General features: G+C 37.1%; 1 protein-coding gene across 7 annotated transcripts in view; it reads right to left on the reverse strand.

Annotated features, from left to right (window-relative positions):
- Nucleotides 1–18,450, reverse strand: part of LOC150095188 (NHL repeat-containing protein 2) — a 239,799-nt gene extending 221,349 nt beyond the window's left edge. For 6 of the 7 annotated variants that reach the window (XM_090410046.1, XM_090410044.1, XM_090410041.1 and 3 more), the window contains exon 1: nt 18,293–18,450. In XM_090410046.1, the coding sequence (XP_090266172.1) occupies nt 18,293–18,407 (115 nt within the window). In that variant the 5' untranslated portion in view covers nt 18,408–18,450. Of the gene's footprint in view, nt 1–4,002; nt 4,092–18,292 lie in introns of those variants that run through there. The other variant, XM_090410043.1, reaches the window with a different exon arrangement.
- Nucleotides 18,451–21,918: the final 3,468 nt, after the last annotated feature.

Genomic DNA, 21,918 nt, shown 5'->3' on the forward strand with positions numbered 1-21,918 from the left:
TCTGTTTACTTTTCATAATCAAGTGACAATGGAGTTGGATAAGGGAATAGGTTACTTAGTGATATTGCTAGACTTTTCAAAGGCATTTGAGAGAATTCCAAGAAGAACTGTGTTGCAGAAATTGGAGCAAGTGGGGATGGATATGAATCTGGTGATTAGATTAGAGAGTGGCTGACAAACAGATATCAATGAGTAGTTTACGGAGTTGTTGAATTCAAGAGAAGACAGGTGACCAGTGGTGTACCACAGAGCTTAGTACTTTATCCACTGTTGTTTAATGTGTACAGCAATGATATATAATTTGATGGGAAATATTCACCTGTTTGCTAATGATGCAAAAATGGGAAGAGCAAGTGGATAGGAATATGATACTTTACTAAAAGTGATGTAGAAATAAAATAGAAATAAATAGAAATAAATAGAAAGAAATAGAAATAAAAGTGATGTAGAGATCCTGCAAGATGACTTAAATACACCTAAATACAGTATGGGCAAAGGTAAATGGGTGACAGTTTAATGTGGCCAAGTGATTTTGGGAAGAAGCAATCACAAGCTGTGTCCTATATGCCTCTGTAGCGCAATTAGAAGAATGATGGTACACTGCACTCTTCAATTGGAAAAGGCTTAAGTTTGATTCTCGTCGTGATGGGAGGAATCTTAATATGGGTTTTTGCAATTGAAGATGAGTTAGCCAATCATCCCGTTTTTCATCCTGCATACAGACAAATCAGCCTTCAGAACACATGCGATTTACAGACAAAAAATACTAGTGGTGGTAGACAGTAGTTGGAGTTGGTGTAGATGATGATGGTAATGGCAGTTTAGTGTAGTTGGTGGACACAGTTGTAGAGAAGGTTTCATCCCTTGATGAGTTTTAGGACTCCTTGGAAGTGTTATAAAATAATAATGATACTGATGGAACTGAATGGCAGGAAACTGATGAGGACAGGGACTTGGAGAAGGGGGAGAAGGGGTTTGTGGACAGGGAGCTGAAGTTTAGAGGGCATATTGCAAAGGTAGCCAAAACAGCACATCAGATTAATGGTTGTTGAAGAATACACCAACAAGCAGTGACAGAGAAGTTACTGCAATATCTCCACCCTGATAATACACACACTTGTAAAATGCTCACTTAGTAATTCAACTATATCATCTGCATTGACATTCATTAAAATTTCTCATTTTACTTGCAACATACATTAAGAATTCTATGGGATTACCTTCGGCCTGTACTTCTAATTTCCTCTCATACTCTAATTTTGCCTTTCTTACCATACAGATCACCCTTCTGACCTGTGCTTTGTACTGCTCATGAGTCTACTGGTCACTTTTTTCTCTGAATTCCTTCGACAATTTTTTTTCTCTTTCTTTTTTTGTAACTCCTGCTTAATGATGCTATTCATTCATTTAACTCTCATATGATTTATCCTCCTGAATAAGGATGCAGGCTCTCCTATTACTTCCCTCAGAAACTCCTTTACCACCTCTCATGCACTATAAACATTCAGCCTTTGCAGTTTCTCATGCCAAGGTATTGCTCCAAGAAACGTCAAACTTACCAGTCATGTAATTCTAAACATACCCCGCCCCACCCTCCTTAACTGAAAATTCTATGCATGTTAAATGCATGGAATTTTTCATGACAGAATTTTCATCACAGAATTTGTGACCAAGATGACCACATTACTATCAAATGGTGAGAGTGATCATATGGTCTTGAACTGGGAGATGTATCTGCCAGCCATGTCTCACCAATATCAATAACGTTTGGCCAAGATTAAATAACCAATGCCAAAAACTTTTCCCCTTGTGTCGAATGCTCCTGGCATTATTGAAGATAAAGTGCAAAGTCCCCTAGGCTCCACTGTCCTCACTTTATACTATCTCATTCTGGTTTGTTACCAGCAGTACTAAGAATACTTTCATGTTCATACACTCAAAAACTGTCTCACTGGTATCTGTGTACTTGCTCAATAGTCCCCCATCCCAAAAAGAGCTCTATTTCCCGATTTTGCACCTCCAATCTCACTTTAATTCAGTAATACTTTTTCCGGACTCTGAGAACCAAATTCATTCAGATTCAAACCATGCTTCTTGTATAAGTCCTTTCATCCATCAAACTCATTCAACATATCCACAAATGCCACATTATTCCTATTGCATAACCTTCACATTCACTGATCCACTATCATAGCCCTCCTTCTCAACTCAACTCTGTCATACCGTGGCAACTGACTCACAATCTCTCACTCTATTCTTTTCCTACTTTCGGCAACTCTTTTGTGTCCTACCTCATGCTATACTTGTGTCCTCACAAGTTTTATTCCAGCCAAAACAATCAAGTCTCACTTTACCTTTCTGCATTCTAATAGTCTTGCTAATATCATTAATTTTTTGCACCTGGGAAAGGACGACTTTATTACTCTCTCATCAAGCACACCTTTTATAACAGATTTATTATTATTATTATTAATATTATTATATGACACCTCCAAGGAGTCCAAAGACTCATTGAGGGAGAGTGTGCCAACAGCATCGAATGATTGATCCCTTCCAACTACTAACTGCACTCAAACTTGCTTAACTTTTTGTGTGGGCCATCAGTAGCAGAGGCTCTACCAATCGACCAACCTTTGCTGGCGAATTGCATGCAAGATTCTCCTTACTTTTTCTTTCTCTCTTAGTCAAGCATTCCTTTCTTGCACCTCATCCTTCCTTTCTTTCTGTTCGCGGCCAGATATTTCTGCATTCGCTCTAGCTTACACTTTGTTTTGTGAAGCACTCTGCATAACCACACCTTCCTCATTATAGCCAACTCTTTATAGAAAATTTTTTACCTTGAGTATAATATATACGTTAAAGATACCAAGATCATACTACTATTCTTTTGAATTTAACTTTCTCTCTCTCCCCCCCCCTCATCTTCTGGACAACTTCACATACAATTTCGTGCATATTCCCTGTTATGTTTACTGCTTTAATCTTGACCTGCACTTCTGATGCTCACTTTTGTAACATTTTATATGTTCAGTTCAGGTGAAACGCCTCATTTATATAAAAACTAACTAGGGAGTCAGCATTCCCTCAAATCAAGATAACAGCAATATAGCAGCTCTAAAGAAAGAATAGATAGTACAAGTGACAAACAGATGGTAATGCATTTGCTAGTTAAACTAGCAAATGTTAACAATCCTGTTTTCAAATTGTATCTGGAGGCAGTCTAAATACAGCAGTATGCAGAAAGTACTACGAGGCTACAAATGGACATTATGTTGGAGGTTTAATGGAATATTTACAGCACTAGGAAAGGATTAAAAATTAATTTTAATGCTTCCAATATTTCAAAATTAATTTTAATGCTTCCAATATTTCAAAATTAATTTTTAATCCTTTCCTAGTGCTGTAAATATTCCATTAAACCTCCAACATAATGTCCATTTGTAGCCCCGTGGTACTTTCTGCATACTGCTGTATTTAGACTAATAATATTTCAAGCCACAAGTTTTATTCCAGTCAAAACAATCAAGTCTCACTTTACCTTTCTGCATTCTAATAGTCTTGCTAATATCATTAATTTTTGCACCTGGGAAAGGACGACTTCATTACTCTCTCTCATCAAGCACACCTTTTATAACAGATTTATTATTCCATGCACTTTCCGAGATTTAGAAACTGTTTCAGGGAAGGGAAGCACAAGGAACAAAAGAATGGCTGGCTGAGGTTAATCAGTAGTTTTACCATCGATTTGTCAGTCGATGTGCAATTAGCATGCATCGACTGGCAGTAAAAATCACACTGAAGGCTCTTTTTTTTTTTTTTTGTCTGTAATATCCGGCTTGCAGCTATGGCATTGCTGAACTTCAGCTGGTATGTCAGAGTTAGCAAGATTCATAGCTCTCTGTCACTGCCATTTTTGCTTTGTGCTGCAAGCATATCAATATGTGCACAAGCACTTGCTTAAAGTAGAAAAAATCTTTTTGTTGGCAAGTTCACAGTACTTACAATTGTCTTGAGATCTTCAGTTCCTTTACATCGATTGCTGCACTGATCCTTCGGACATAAAACTGGGTAATTCACTTTAAATAGCGGTTAAATTAGAGAGCACAAAATCTAACCAACATACTCCATAGTGCCACACAATTGTAATCCCCTAACAAGAATCTGTACATAAGTTTTGTAGATCTGAAGAAAAGCATATGATAAGGTGTCTAGAGAAAAACTTTTCGAAACACTAAAATTAGATGGAGTAAATGGAACATTATACAGAGCAATATGTAGTCTATATTTGAGTTCTAAATCAGCAGTTAAAGGAAACACAGGAAGATGGTTTGACGTAAAAATCAGTGGTAAGATAAGGATGCACATCGTTGCAAAACCTGATATTAGAATCAGGGATATCAAACTTATCATCTGCCAGAAGCAAAGAGCTATACTTCTAAACACATCCATTACACATCTCTAGGATTCTCTAACTGAATTGCATAGCAGCTGTAATAAATTTGGAATGAAAATCAGAAATAAAAAGATCAAACTATGAAAAGAGACAGGAACTTAGAAAATAGAACAAGTAAAAATTTCAACTTTCAGGCACAGTTTCAGTGAATATGGCAAATTAAATCTGGAAACAAACAATGTTAATTGCTTCATTTGAACAGCTCGATAGGTAAGTAAGTGTTTAGAGCAGTGTTTCCCAAACTTTTCCTACGACAGAACACTTCACAAATCCTGAAATTTTCACGGAACACCTTGGATATTTTGTAATGTATTAATTAATAATTAATTGTTAATTTAGCTGACTTTTTATTATTAATTAACAATTGAGCATTAATTAATAATTAATTAAACATCAATTAAACATAAACATCATTAAATTAATTTGTGCTGATTTTCATTGACATATCCCATTCTGATCACCAAAAATTTATAATATTATTATAAGTACTCACGAGTGAATGCAGACTTCTTCTGTGTGCTGGTAGGTTTCCTCTCCTTTTTGAACATCCTGGAGATCGCTTTGTAGGCTGGTAGTGGATGACTCACTATCTGTTGCATCACAAACACCTTCAATAAGAGATTTCTTAATACCAAAATTAAACACAGCCCCTTGTCTCTTATTCAAATTAAAATTTAAATCTGCAGGCCTATTACTTTTACAAATTCATGGCACTACGGTTTCGAAACTTTCACCCTACAATACGAACTTGTGAAGAAAGTATTCAGTATTACTAGATTTGAGAACCAGATACAGACTACCTTGATCTTCAATTTTAGTAGAAAAATTTTCTTTATACTTCCTTGCTGATTGGTCACTAACATTTGCAACACAGATGTTATTTCTTTCAGTTTTGAGAACAGAGGATACGCCGCCCATTGTTGTAATCGGCTTGCAGGCAATTTTTATGGTCGGTCATAAACAGAGGTATTCTCTTTCCTGATTGTTGAAAGATTTCGATGTGTGAAAATTAACAATACACAGATGTTAATAGGCGTTCTGGATGTTAGCTTTTCGACATATTCATGGATATTATTCTCCTCAGAATATTTCCACTATAAAATATTTATTCATGAAAAATGCTTAGAAAACTAAAATGACAAATTCCAGAAACTTCTCGCAGAAGACTTATTCACCTGATTCTGCGGAACACAGTTTGGGAAAACTCTGGTTTAGAGGATGCATACTATTGAGAAGAATGGTGGTGTGACTGTTTATGTCAATGCTTTCCAGTAAGAATGGGTTTTTCTGTTGATGGAGAAGGATAATGAGCGATTAGGAAATCATGTCACTAGTGTATCTAAAAAGAGGAGACTATTATTACTTTCTTTTTCTATGGTGAAGTTTATTTTTGATGTTGGCCAATAAGATGTGCCAAAAAGGTATCTAACGTGTCTGTATCAGGAGGCCAAACAACAAACACATCATCAACATAGCACACAGACAAACTGCTGGTTTTAGTGAGGGTTGTGTTGAGTGCTTGGTTTTCAAAATTTGTAGCATTTCAATGGGAGCACTGTTCCCGACTGCCATGACAAGAACACATAGTAGGAAATCAATAATTGCAAACACACTCAGAAGATACAGTCAGTGAGTGCACTTGATCATGGACATAATTTTGCCATCACACTCAAAAATGTGCTGGTTTTGAAAATTATGACCAGCATAGGACACAGTATCTATGAACTTGCACCCACATTGGCTAACAAACATTCGGTTGAATGTAGCTAATATTCTAAGTAAATCAAAACCTCTCAAGAATAACATTCCACCAAAAGAAATATCAGCACATTGTAATAACTAAAGCCAATAACTGCTACTGTCATTATGAATGAAGCAGAGGATAACAGAAAAATGAATGAACTTCTTAAAGACCCCTCAACTTATCAGATCATAGATTGGAATTCTACAAAATCCTAAAAGAAAAAAAGTTTACAAATTATTAAAATAAAGTTACATCCTGGCCTAATGAAATTACCAAAAAACTTAAACCTTATCACATAGTAGATAGCATAGACCACCTACAAACTGGCTAAACATTTATACAAATCAGTTTCTTCCCTTAGATGCAATTCTCCCTCATCTATTACAAACTCTTTGCACTTGAAAACATTAATATAAAATCTAATGGTGACACATGGTCAGTTTTGTTATCACCTCACTTTTCACTAATGCACCTTTGACAGAAACCTTTTATCTTATTAAGCCACATATCCCCCCTGACATATCTGAATTATTCAGATTCACCCTATATTAGTATTTCCCAAAGTTTTTCCTGTATATATTCCTGTATCACAGTATTCTCTTTTATCCATCCCAAGAACCTCCTGATATCCAATCTGATGTGTTCTTTGAATCACCATACAATACCACTCGCGGGTCTTTCATTACCTCTTTTATACCAACATTATTGGTTTTTATCATTTTCACTCTTCCATACATATCTTGAATTCTCTTAATTTCATTCTGCATCCATTTCATCTCTTGTCTCATCTTAATAAATGTATTTTTTCCTTTTTGGTGTTGTTTATACTGTTGAGCATTATTATGAATAATGAACACCACCTAAGCCTTTCTTTACATACTTGATTCCTTATTTTCTCAGTTTCAGTCCAAGACATAATAACAGTAGTATGGACAAGTGTACAGAATACCTACTAATAGGTTTCCTCAAATTCTACAAAATGGAAGAGCAGAAGAAAAAAATACTGCCAGAAAAACCTAGAAGGTAATGGACAGAAAACATCAAGAATATAACTGGTCTTAATTCTTACAGAAATTTAAATAACTTGATTGCTGATAGATTGTAAAAATAATCATATTAAAAATTCTGAATATTTTTACGTATTAATTATGCTTGTTAGTTTTTGTTTTCATACACGCAGTGTTTGCACTTGTGATGTGCTCGTTATGAAATTATTATATTAGGAGTAACATGTAAAGAAGTAAAAATATTGAAGTACTTACTAAACTGATTATTTGTGTTACTTATAAGAAAGTTTGTTGTATTTTAAAATGTTGAATTTTGTGTTTGTGAAAGACTTTCTTTTAGAGCTGATGGATACAGCGAGTCAGCCATTTTATTGCAGTGCGTAGTTTCTGACTTTTGTGAAGTGCGCATGCTCCCGGAGAGAACTTGATGTGTGATTGACAGCTGACAAGGAAAGCGTTGCGTATCCAAGTTACAGTTGTAAACAAGAGAGCGTTCGGAAAGTTTTTTAGAACACTGGCCAAGGAATATTCAAGTTGGAAGGAACTTGATTTTTTTTGTGCGGAAATTTCAAAGGGAAATTTCATAATGTATTCCGAAAAGGGAATAGTGAAAATAATAGGTTTCAAGTAGGAATAAGTAAAGAATAAAAAGGAAATCTTAAAACTGCAAGTTTTTATAAACTGGCCGAGGAATATTCAAGTCGGAAGGATCTTGATTTTTTGTGTGCGGCAGTCAAAGGAAGTTTTATAATGTATTCCGAAAAGGGAATAGTGAAAATGAATAGGTTTCAAGCAGGAATAAGTAAAGAATAAAAAGGAAGTCTTGAAACTATAAGTTTTTATAAATTGGCCGGTAAATATTCAAGTTGGAAGGAACTTGATTTTTGTGTGTGTGTGGCAGTCAGAAGAAATTTTATAATGTATTCCGAAAAGGGAATAGTGGAAATAATAGGTTTCAAAGAGGAATAAGTAATGAATAAAAGGAAATCTTGAAACTGTAAGTTTTTAAAGTGGAAAAGGTTAAGACTGTCATTTATTATTGTGAATGAAAGGAGAACTTCTTGCTTACATTCTAAAGTGAATGTTTTTCTTAGAGAAAATATTGATAAGGAAGTTTTATAAGTATTAAGAATGCCTGAAAGTGAAAGTTTAGAAAATATATTGAATTAAGAAGATTTTTAGGTATTAAAGGTGCCTGATCTGATGAGTATTACTACTAAAAGGAAAACAGGATATAGTCAAGAAGACTTTATGTGTGTTATATTGATTGATGAAAAGGATCCTGAAAATGAAGTACAGAGCTGTATAACTTCTGGAAAAGAGCCTTAACAGAAAGAGAAAAAGACTATGAACAATTTTTGTGATTGTGAAAGAAAAAGTGTTTAGTCTTAAGAGTAAGTTTATATTTTTAAATAAGGCCTTGGATCCATATAATCTGTAGTTATAGTTATGTATTATTGCTAGAAATGTATATATATTGTTTTAGTTTTATTAAATGTGTTTATTTTGTACTTGGTATTGAGTCAATGATTAGTTGGATTCTGAAAGAGTGAGTTAAAGTCATTGCACCAATTGGAGTGAACTCTTTGTGCAAATATAATAACATATAGGGACACTCGGAGTCAAAAATAAAAATAATTGTTAGTAAAAGAAATTTATATAATATTTCATCTCATAAGTATATAGAGAGAATAATAATATACATAAAGAGGGAAGTATATATAAAAATACATATATAAATAACAGACAAGTGTACAGAATACCTACTAATAGGTTTCCTCAAATTCTACAAAATGGAAGAGCAGAAGAAAAAAATACTGCCAGAAAACCTAGAAGGAAATGGACAGAAAACATCAAGAATATAACTGGTCTTAATTCTTACAGAAATTTAAATAACTTGATTGCTGATAGATTGAACTCAACCTGCCTTAGGCATATGAGGAAAATGATTTTCTCAGTTGTTTTCTAACATTCATTTTATAACAAGACCTATATACATGAACATCCTCTCACTCTTCTTTATTAAACTCAAGTCTTAAGAAAATCACATTTCACTCTTCCACCTCAAATTTTGAGAACTGCATAATCGAAATTGGTGTAGATCTAACTATATAATGCTGTATCAACAATTCTTAAAATCAGACTACAATACTAATAGCAGAACCATTTCCTCAAATAAATCCATGTGACACAAATAGGTTCAATGTTATACTCAGCACTATGAACCACACAGGGCAGAGGATGGAAAGGCACAGCAAACCACATGAAAGGTAAGAGAACTATGCTATTAAATAATTCCATCTGAAACATGATCTCCTGAAGAAATGGTCTAATAAAAAAGGGGTTGGCTCAAATATATAAGCTTTACAATAATGTTTATGTAAATGTCACCTTGCATGAGACCACCTAGCTCACTGAAGGCCTGAAGTAGCTTGAAAAAAAAACTACCATATTTAGCCAAAAGAGCAGGGGGAAATCAGATTTGCTACCCAATTTCAATGGTGTAGCTAGAGCTTTTGGCACCCAGAGCAGTCCCTGAGTTTGCTGCCCCTCTTAACACACCAAAAATACCACAAAAGTCAAACAACGTATAGGGAAATAAATTAAAACACAATGATTATTTTTGAAGTAAAACTTTAATTTAGACATTCTAAAATATTATTTTTCTTGCTTTTCTGTTAGCAAAATCTTTCGATGATATCGGCGAAGTCTATTTCATAGTAATGAAGGCAATTCTTAATCAATTTTATTTAGAAAAACTCCTCTCACAACTAGCAACACTCACAGCAATTGTGAGGAAAATTTGCAGTAATATTACAATATTTGGAAATGAGTTCTCAAGACTGTACTTTAGAATTAACTGCAAAAGTTCAAAAAGGTTCAAAGTGCCACCTGGGGCAGACCCCCCCCCCCCCGAGCTATGCCTCTGCCCAATCCACAATATTAAATATATACTTGATGAGTCCACACCCAATGTCATAACTTTAGTATTCTACAACTCAGAACTATACAAAAAGAACCTTAGTATTTTCAAGATATAACCCTGTTGTCAGTGCTGCAACTACAGTTGCAGCACTGACAACACCAACAACCTCCAACGTAGACAGAAGGCAAATGTGAAGAAATAAGTATAAATCCCTCGGCAAACTGGAAACAGAAATACTGTAGGCTGAACATCTGTCAGTGGTGAGACAGCTCAGTGTCTCACCACTGACAGACTCAAATGCTTGAAATTTTCGGGCTGGCTGGTGTATGAAGGCAGTGTATGCATTTCAACAAATGTCTTGCAGTTCATTGACATTCTCCCACTGGAATGAGTGCACAAATGATTCCAAATGAACCCCACAAATAAAAATCCATAGGATTTAGGTCAGGCAAACAAGAAAGCTGATATAATGCAACAGGTTCACTTTGACCAACCTATCTTTCAAGAAAATTGATCAAGATACAGATTACAGTCTAAAGAGAATCCCAAACAGTTTTTTCAATATGTTGCAAGTAAAAGAAAAAATGTATACGGCAGAATGATTTTAAAGAATGCCGATGGTAGGGAAGTAACCGAATCAGTTGATATAGTGGAATTACTCAGTGAGCACTTTGCAAGAGTATATCATCCAGGTGGTGATATTGCAGGAATGAAGGAACCAACACCTTATACGGGAATTGTGGTGAATGAAGTGGAGGTGAATAGTCTATTACAAAACCTCAATGTGAATACATCTGTGGGATTGGATGGTATACCAGCTCATTTTGTATGTGAAGCAGCTAAAGAATTGTCAATGCCCTTAACTATTTTGTTCGAGTCTCGGGTCTGGGTTAGTCCCGAGGGGGTGGAAAGAGGGGAAAATAGTTCCACTGCATAAAGGAGGTTCCAAGACTGCTGTTGAAAATTACCGACCGATCAGCATATCAGGAGGCGTTGTCAAGGCCTTGGAGAAAGTAGTCAAGAGGAAAATACAGGAATGGATAGATGAAAATGGGATACTGCATGGGGGACAGCACAGTTTTGTGAAGGGTAGATCATGCCTCAGTAACTTGCTCAAGTTTTATAACACAGTCTCGGCTGAACTGGATAAGGGTAATGGGTTTACAGCGATTCTGCTGGACCTTGCTAAGACCTTTGACAGGATACCACACGAATTCTAATCAGTAAACTGCAGCATATGGGGATGGATATAGGGTTGGTGAGATGGATAGTAGGATGGTTGATGGACAGATATCAGAGAGTAGTTTATTCAGGAGTAGAGTCCAAAAGGCAGCCTGTGACTAGTGGTGTGCCACAGGGTTCTGGTCTTTAAACAATACTGTTTAATTTGTTGATTAACAATATAGGAAAGGATCTGAGAGGAACTGTTCATTTGTTTGCTGATGGGTAGAACAATAGTGAATGCACAGGATGTCAAAATGTTCAGGATGAATTGGATAGATCGGAGGACTGGGCTGAGAATGGATGTCAATTTAATGTGGCAAAATGTAAGGGTATGCATTTTGGGGTGAAAAGATTAGCAGCAGTATACCACATTGGTGGAACTGTACTCCAGGAGATTGACGAGGCCAGAGATTTCGGAGAGTGTTGGTGGATAGGGAGTTGAAGTTTAGGGGGCACATTGCAAAAGTGGCTAAACCAGCTCATCAAATCACTTGGTTACTGAAGAATACTTTGACGAGCAGAGACAAGCAGGTTATCGTTCCTCTGTATCAAGCCTAGATAAGACCCCTCCCCCCTCTAGACTATTTGTGCGCCCAGATTTGGGTGCCAGGGTTTCTTCTTGATGGAGAGGATCCAGAGACGAGTGACCAAGATGATAGCAGGTCTATGGAATGAACTTTATGATAACAGGTTGAAGATTTGTGGGTTGCAGAAATTGGTTGATAGGCAGAAGAGGGATGATATGATTGTGACATTCAAATTACTGAAGGGTTTCTATAGCATTAATTCAGAAGATATTTTTGAGAACAGGACTGGTGGTGGGAGGACTAGAGGCCATCCATGGAAACTGGGCAAGAGTGTGGTTAGCAAAAGTGTTAGAGCTAGGTTTTTTACTTGGAGAGAGTGGTGAATGAGCGGAATAAGCTGCCAGAGTCTGTTGTGGGTGCCATGACTGTGAATGAGTTCAAGGCAAAGTATGATAGATACTGTGTGAATGTTGAATAGTTGTTCTTGATATGATGTTAGGGCCTCTCTTCGATGAGTCTAAGGACTCCTTGGAGTTGCCCGTAATAATAATAATACCTTGAGCCTCATAACTGAAGTGTGGCAGAGCTCCGTGCATATTACATTTCTCCTCCAAGCCAAGAGATCACTAGTACATCATGAAGTTATTCACTTCCAAGGTTCGCAAGAAATCATGATACAAAAGTCATGTAAAGCCTGTTTGATAAAACATACAGCCTTATCTAGCTATATTAATCTAGCTGCAAAAATACATGCCCATATGTTGATAGAGAATTGCTGCTGCTGTCTTGACTAAACTGCATGTGGATTTTGTTTCCCCCATAAAATATTTGTGACATTGTGATAATTGAGAGTGCCATCTCACATGAACATCTTCCCATTCATGAAACGCAAAGAAGACAGAAACCACTGGTCTAATGTGCAAGTGCTGGAGAAATGAATGACAAAATACCAACCAATCAACAATGATTATGAAAACTAATATCTCAATTTTCATACAGGATTCTGCATATTTCTTGGAAGACATTTTCCAATGCAATTCTTCATGTGCCAGTAAAGGATTCCATGCCACCTGATAATGTTTTTGTCAGTAACCTCATAGTTCTTCATCCCCTCCTTTATTGTGTAGTGCACACTGTGCCAGATTTATAAAGGGAATTTGCAAGCCTACAAATTCCCTTTATAAATCTTTACTTAATAGGACAAAATTTGCAAGCCTGCAAATTTTGTCCTATTCTGTACTTTGAGCATGTTTTTATATGCTCAAAGTACAGAATAGGACAAAACCCCCTTTTATAATCAATATTTTTAAACCATAATTTTTATTGTTATTCTTATTTGTAGTTTATGAACATTTCTATGACATGTAAAATATTATATTCATTATATTACAAGGCTACAAAGAGGTTGGCATTATAAGCATTATACTGTAACATACATTAACACTTGCATTATAAATTTATAGCATACTGTTCTATAGAAGAACAAAATTATTTACACATTCATAAAAATTAACATAATAAAAAGGAGCATCATACCGTATAGCACAATACTGAAAATTTTATTAAGCATGAAAGTTCATTTTACTTCCACCTGATGCTGTGATCTACATCATTCAGAAATTTCTCCAAGGTCTTCCTCTTGTTCACATAGTCCAGTCATTTCTTCAATCACTGTTGATGATCCTTTGAGGCATGTTTGACTCTTTTTTTCAGAAACGCACCACAAGAATCCATGATTAGAGCTGTTGATGCAACAGCTAATCTTTTCTAATACTTTCAATGACCTTTCAGACTGTTGGGTGGTTATGCCCCACTAGCCTGTGGGGAAAAAAATCCAACTCTTGCACAGCTTGTGGTGCTATTCTCCTCATCAATGGTTGCCTTGTGGGTATTCCATAACTGTAACAGAAGCAGGGGAGGAATCCTTCTCAAGTGTATCAAAGGATGTCTTTCATCAAGAAGAGCTGGTGACCAGATACAACATCAAATGCCAAATGCACTGGTGCTATTGATATAATCCACAAGGTCTTCCAGTCCATCAGATAATCCATCCCATTGGTCATTTCATCTATCAGTAGAAAACCCAGTCCATCCAACATTCTACAAAAACATTTCACCCACTCATCATTCCTATACGCAGCAGTCAGCGCTAAACTTTGTACGTTTTTCCATGTCTTCTGGGTCAGATGGTAGAAACAGCAACAAGATGACATATGCAGTCCAAGGAGTGTAGAAATAGCACTGATCATAGCATGTTCAAAATCAATCATCACAGTGGCAGGATCAGGATTGAATGCTAGATGCTCACAATTACCAAAGATTGTCAGGAAGAAATGCACTCACATGTTGTAGAAGATAGTCCAAGGGGAACTTAGATGATGTATAATTGCTGGAATAATCTTGTGGATGTTGCAAAAGTCCCATCCATAAATGATGGGTTGTTGAAAGCCAAATATTCACGTGCCTGGTTCATTGAAAACACTATAATGTTCTCTGTTGACTCAGGTCAATTGTCATAGATGAGGACTGGTGTTCCAGACATACATAGTTTTCCATTCACCACTGATAAGCTCCAATTGTTATACAGATGCTTGATTCTTTCTGTAGATGGCAAACATTACATTCGGACAGTGGCACAACGGACTTAGTAGTTGTTGTTGATGTATTGTGTCTGCAACAATATGTACAGATGTGACACTTTTAGTAAAGCAGATGTCTTTATGGTGTTCTTTACTTGGTTGCTTCAACTTGGTAATGATCTGGGTCATATCTGTGTTTAGTCACAAAGTACTAGCTTCACCTCCAAATATGTATAAACACAACCTTTGCAAGAAAGTGTGTTCCTCTGGGAACATTCCCAATGTGTTTGTGTACTGTTGCAAAAGTTTATAATCTCCTTTATTGTTCTTGATGATCTCCATGGTCGAAGATAAATGGATTGTTTTTAGCCAATCAGAGAATATAGCATACAATTAAAAATGTTACATAGCTCACAACAATATATTCCCAAAGACATTAATATCAGTAGCCGAAGTGGACCTAATGCCTCAGATTAGATCTAGCAAGTCTACACACACACACAATCTGACTTGCTCTCACCAGAAATTTAATCAGACTGACTGACCAATAAAACATAGGTCTAGGTTACATGATCGCTAAATGGTAACCTGAGCGCAACACAGACAATGATTATATTTTTCAGGAATCTATTAATAAATGTGCTTAAATACACTGTACTAAACTAAATATAATTCATATTATATGTAATAGCATGGGTTTAATAAAGGAAGGTTATGTTTTAGCAATTCGCTCATATTTTGTAACAATGTTAGAGCTGAGTTGGATAATGGGAATGGATACACTATGATAATATTGAATTTTTCTAAGGCATTTGATAGGATACCACAAAAAAGGTTGTTGCATAAACTGGAGAATATGGGATTGGAATATAAAATCTTGACTTGGATCAGGGGATAGCTGACAGACATATATCAAAAATGGTATACAGTGGGTGTGAATCTGCCAGATTTAAAGTGACCAGTAGTGTACCTCAGGGTTCAGTCCTTGGGCCATTATTGTTCAATCTATACATTAATGACATCAGGCAAGATGTAACATCAGATGTGCAATTGTTTGCCAATGATGCAAAGATAGGTAGGGCAGCCAGGGATCGCTACTAATATTCAGCAATTACAAAATGATTTGAGTCATTTTGTAATTGCTCTGGGACTCTAATCACTTTGCTGTGATTAGAGTCCCAGCAGCATATTATATTAGTGGGGTTATGCTACAAGGAACTGAAGAGGCAAGGGATCTTGGTATATTTGTGGATAGGAATTTAAAGTTCAGAGGTCACATAGCAAAAGTCACAAATACAACTCAGAGGATAACTGTAATGTTGAAGCGAACCTTGACATGAAAGGATAAGGAAGTTATTTTGCCTCTTTATAAGGCTTCGATAAGACCACACCTGGATTATTGTGTGCAGATTTGGTTTCCTGGGTTCCAAGGGGATAAAGAAGAGTTACAAAGATTATATCCAGAGTATTATTATTATTACGGGCATCTCCATGGAGTCAGTAGACTCATCGTGGGAGACCCAAACTATCAAAACAATATCTACCATATCACTTCTTGAATTCATTTACCACCCTCCAGGCAAAAAAGCCTCGTTCTCACATCCTTGTTAACCACACTTTTCCTTAATTTCCAGGGATGACCTCTTGTTCTTCCATCACTATCACACAGCTGAAACATTTCCCCTGCATCAATCTTATAAAAACCTTTTAGTAATTGAAATGTTTCTATCATATCCCCTCTTCTCTGCCTATCAACCAACCCTCTGCAATCCACAAGCTCTCAATCTATCAGTGTAGGGAGCATTTTTTACATCACTCACCAACTTAGTCACTCTTCTCTGAACCCTCTCCACACCCTCCTCATCTCCAAGGAATCCAAGTGACCAGACCTAAGCACAGTAATCCAAATGTGGAAGTATCAACGCTTTATAAAGGGGAATAATAACCTCTTTATCTCTGGATGTTAGTGTGTTCCTCAATAACCAAGTAATCCTATGTGAAATCTTGGACACCTTAATGATGTGTCCCCCTGAACTTCATCTCCCTATCTACCAACACCCCTAAGTCCCTAGTCTCATCAATCTCTTGGAGTATACCGTTCTATCAATGTAGTACACAGCTGGCAATCTTTTAATCCCAAAATGCATAACTTTACACTTTTCCACATTGAACTGACATCCATTTCCTTTGGCCCATTTTACCAGCTCATTTAAATCATCCTGCAAACTCTCAACATCAGCTTGATGTTTTATTGCACTACTCAACTTTGCATCATCAGCAAACAACTGAATATCTCCCTTTAAGCCATTTCCTATATCATTTATGTACAAATTAAAAAACAATGGCCCAAGCACAGACCCCTGAGGCACACCACTGGTCACCTGCCTCATCCTGGACTCTGCTCCTCCATACACCACCTTCTGGTATCTCTTCCTGAGCCATTCTCCTATCCATATCACCAGTTCAGTATCCATCTGCTCCAATTTGCGCAACAGTATTCCATGGGGGTATCCTGTCAAAAGCCTTAGCAAAATCCAGAAGAACCACTGTGTAGCCATTTCCTTTGTCCAACTCAGATGTCATTCTATTACAAAAAGTTCATAAATTGTTACACCAGGATCAACCTTTAACAAAACCATGTTGGCCCCTATTGAGTATCATATCCTGATCCACCCATTCTTGAATTTTGTCTCTAACCAACTTTTCCAATACTTTTACCACCACTCCAAAGATGATGATTGGCCTGTAATTAACTAGCGCAGTTTTACAGCTTTAGATTATGAGGACAGATTGTGAGAATGTGGATTGCAAACTCTGGTTCACAAAAGAAAGAAGGGCGATGTGATAGAGGTCTATAAACTTTTGAATGGGTGTTATAGGATATCATCTGGTGAAAATTTTCATTATATGGTGGTGGGGGAGAGAACATGGGGGAATCCATGGAAGTTAAGTTTGTTCACAGACAAGAAAGAGGAAAGAGTAGGTTTTTCTCTCACAGAGCAGTTGAGTGGAATAATTTGCCATTAGGGGCAGTGAGTGCACCTTGTGTGAATGAATTTAAGGGAAGGTATGACAGCTGGTTTGGGTGATTTATAGCCTCCCTCAATTAGTCCTTGACTTCCTGGAGGTCTCAGATGATAATAATAATAATGTAATATTTAGAAAATATAATATTATATTTCTTGTTAAACTTTGAGAACTGGGGGTTTTTGTAGTAATTTGTGCTTTAATTAAGAATGTTTTTGTCCTACGCAAGATTATGTAAGCAATTAATTTGATGACCAGGGGAAAGCCTCTTGATAAAGCCAATACGATTTGAGATATTTTCACTGGTTTATCCATAATAAAAGTGCACATCAGCTATTCAGAAAACATAAACTCATCATAGTAAAAACACTGCTGTATGACTTACAAATACCTTAGTTTGTCAATACTGAGAATCACTTTGTTTTACTCGTCTTTTTGTATAGTTTAACAGTCACTATAAGTCTCAGTTAATTAGCCGAGTGGCAATGCATTTCCATATGCCTAGGAAAGGAGTGTCCTGGGTTCGATTACCGTCGCCGACGTGAGGAGCTTAAGGATCTTTCTCAGACATAACCAAGTTAGCCGATCTTGGGCGTGGACTGTAGGGTTTTTCTCCCGTAAACACACACGGATTACAGTCAGGAATATAGACCCAGCCATAGGCCTGGTGAGTCAGCTGTGTCGGTCCCGATCCCGGATAAAATTGGGGGGGGGGGGGCGTACCTTCCCGTAAAAGGGACTCACGGCCGTTGTATCATCATACGAAAACTAACTAATTAGCAAAACACAAACATCCTTTTCCTACCTTGACTAAACGCTGGTAGATATAGCTTGTCTTTAAGACGTATGTTTTCGATGTAATTGCGTATTGCTATCCTATTATTAACTAACCCACCACTTTCACAAACATCTTCCTCCATTTCCAATTGTTGACGGAGCAACCTAGGTAAAAGATAATTCTCATCCTCAAACAATTCCGCCATGGCTTACAGCGTCATCTGCTGTTACTCGCACACGTCAACTGAAAAAAAAAAAAAAAAGAAAAAGAAAAGAAAGAAAATCATAAACAAAAATCGATTTTTTGTCTGTTTAGCTCAGTGAAGCTTGCACGCACTGCTCTAAGCCACTTGAAGATAAACCTAAATTCAATTCTAATCGCTGACTAGAAGAACCTCCTCTAAGCCTTTCTTCCTGCGTTAGTAAAACTTTGGCACGTCAAGCATATTTGTTTCCCCGGAAACTCTAGTTTTTCGTCCCTTACTCAAGTAAATAGACCACAGATCCCACACTATTTCAGACAATAAAGAAAGTGTTAGGATTATTATTATTATTAATTGTGTGTAACATTTATATTTAAGAAAATCACTATACTGTACTCTACATTTTGTACTGAACAGAAATTGTAATAGTATGCTTTATTGTATATATGTAAATACAGTGTATGATGATAAATAAAATGTTATTACAGTTCAAAAAAAAATTATTATTATGTTACACCTCCAGGGAGTCAAGAGACTCTTCGAGGGAGAGTGTGCCAATAGCATCGAACGATTGTATCCCTTCCAACTACTAACCGCGCTCAAATTTGCTGAACTTTTTTCGTAAGCCATTAGTAGCAGAGGCTCAGGCTCTACCAATCGCCCACCCTTCCAGACTGCAGTACTTCTCAGTCGTCACTTCAGTAAAAAAAAAAAAAAAAAAAAAAAAAAAAAAAAAAAAAAAAAAAAAAAAATCAGCTAATACCTTTTATTCCCATATAGGGAACCTCCTCATAAGCCTGTGTAGCTCAGTGGATGTGGCGTTTGCACACCACTGCGCTAGGCCGCACGAAGGAAGTCTTGGTTTCGAGTCTAGTCGGCGACTAGAGGAAATTTTTCTAAGCCTTTTTTCGACCGGTTCCCGAGTTAGTCGATCTCTGGCACGGGCAAGCAGGTTTTTCCTCCAGGAAACTCGGGTTTTTCGTCCTGTAAACTCAAGAAAATCGACCGTAGAACCCACATTATTTTTTCAGACATTAAATATATTGTGTTAGGGTTAGAAACCACGAGATGGCGGCACATTTGAGCCGTCTCTCTTCACTGCGTACCGCTTAATTAGTGATAGCCTTGGGCCATCTGTCTCTGATTGGGTACCAGTGGAGATTGAACTGCCCACTCAGTCTCCAAAAAAAGTTAGATAGGGCTAAATGGCCTCGCCTACTCCCGTATATACGGGAATAAAAAGGCGTTAGCTGATAGGGAACCTCACCTGACGTTCCAGTTTATCCCAAAGATATTCAATAGGGTTAAGATCAGGGCTCTGATCCAGTAGCACACTCAGGATTTAATCTTGAGGGAAGGGGGCGATTTTAACATACACGGTACGCATCACATACGACCTATGACTGAGCATCTGCAATGATCGCTAATTCATAAGTAGTATAGAAATAGAAGACGCGACACAACATAAATAAAAAAATTAATTTTAATTAGGAAAGATTTTTGGAAATTTTTCTAGTCTTTTTTTTTCCTTTTTCTTTTGAAGAGGACAGGGCCCCTTGCTCCCGCTGGGTGCGTCACTGCTCTGGTCTCAACCCTATTGAATTTTCAAGTGGTCATCACCAACCACGCAGTTACAGGATCATCCTTATGACACATATCATTTCAGCATTGCCTTGCTGAAGAGACAATGGTCAGTTGCATAGAAACGCCACAAAGTAGAAAGCAATGTACTGACTAGAATGTTCAGATACCTCTCGGAGTTTAATATGCATAGCACCACAAACAGATGTTGGAGTCCGAACCAGGAAAAACAGGACCATACCATCACACAGCGCCTTCTGAGATTCATAGTTGGGCTTAAGGGTTCTGATAATAAATGCTCTCCCTGCATCCACAGCGCATGCCTATCTGCTAGCTGTATCCTCTACCGATGTAGTGAGAAGATAAGCGTTATGGAGCCTCAATTAGAAGCTCCAAAACACAGCTTTCCAAACTTCCACGCTTTTTGTACTACTGAAGACAACACAGCATGTTAGTTCAAATAATGTGGGGCTTGCATATTGCAGTTCTACCATGGAAACCTAGTTGTGAGTCTCTGTTTGTATGTTCTTGTGCAGGTTCCTGTTCCAGTCGATGTCCGGAACTCCTATTTCTACGTGTCGATCAACGAATGGCGGTTTTTTACATATTATCCTTCATATCACCATACGTCAAGTTCGGTGAGTGCCATGGGCCTTCGATTGCAGGTAGCAATTACAGTTGAAGAAAAAAGTGCACGTAGACTCCCTGCACTTTCATCTCAGTATGGCATGATTGATTGGACCTGGGATGGCCCAATTTGTTAATAATTTGCCGAACAGATAGGTCTGCAAATGGCATCCTATCGAAACTCTTCTTTCAAACTCTTTTATTGTTTTATCTGAATCATGAGTTATTCATAAGATTATAAAAGTATTTTTCAAAATCATTTTTCCTTGTGTTCTTTAATCATAATTAAAGTAAATATAACATTTCAACCAAGATTTGGCCGCCCTGTGTTAGACCTAGGTTCTAGTCTAGTCGCTGACTGGAGGAACTTTTTCTAAGCCTATCTTCCACCAGTTCCCGAGTTAGTCGAGCTTTGGCACGGGCAAGAGGGTTCTTCCTCCCGTAAACTCAAGAAAATCGACCGTAGTACCCACATTATTTCACATAGCAACAACTCAGCATGTTAGTTCTACCCAAAAGATGGCAGCACTTGTTTGCCTGCCTCTTCATCGGTGGCTGCTATAATTAGTGATAGACATTGGCCAGCTATCTCTGATTGGCTACCGATGGAGATTGAACAGCTCAATCAGTCTAGAAAAGCCAAATAGGGTATGAAGGCCTCGCCTACTCCCTATTAGGAAATAAATGGCATTAGCTGATTTTTTTTGATAAAAAAAATTATTATTATTACATCCTTAAAAACGAGATTTAAAATCACCTTAAAAACTATATAATGGAGATCTCAAATCCAGGCAAACATATCCAGTGAGACAATATAAGCTTCAAGATCTTTGATTCTTTAAAGAAATGGACAGACAACATTTCCACCAATAACGACTTCTCTATCATACACACAAACATAAGAAGTATAAAGAAACACTGGCTTACATTGATAACACTGCTCAACTATTATTATTACTATTACTATTATTTGATACCTCCGAGGAGTCCAAAGACTCATCGAGGGAGGGCATCTACTCTATAACTCTTCGTCTCCATCACTCAACCTCATCATCTACTGTCCACCAACATCACTATTATTTTCACAGACAATCACAAACATCCATGCCCATGGAGGGATTCGAACCCACAGCCTTTTGGCTGGAGAGCGAATATGCCAACACTCGGCCAACTAGCACGGCAAAACTACACCTTGACAAACATAGATGCACTAATACTGACAGAAGCTGCAATAAACGACACA

This window comes from Typopeltis vanoorti, chromosome 20 (assembly GCF_054136105.1).
Source record: "Typopeltis vanoorti isolate ZY-2024b chromosome 20, IOZ_Tvanoo_1.0, whole genome shotgun sequence".
NCBI lineage: Eukaryota > Metazoa > Arthropoda > Arachnida > Uropygi > Thelyphonidae > Typopeltis > Typopeltis vanoorti.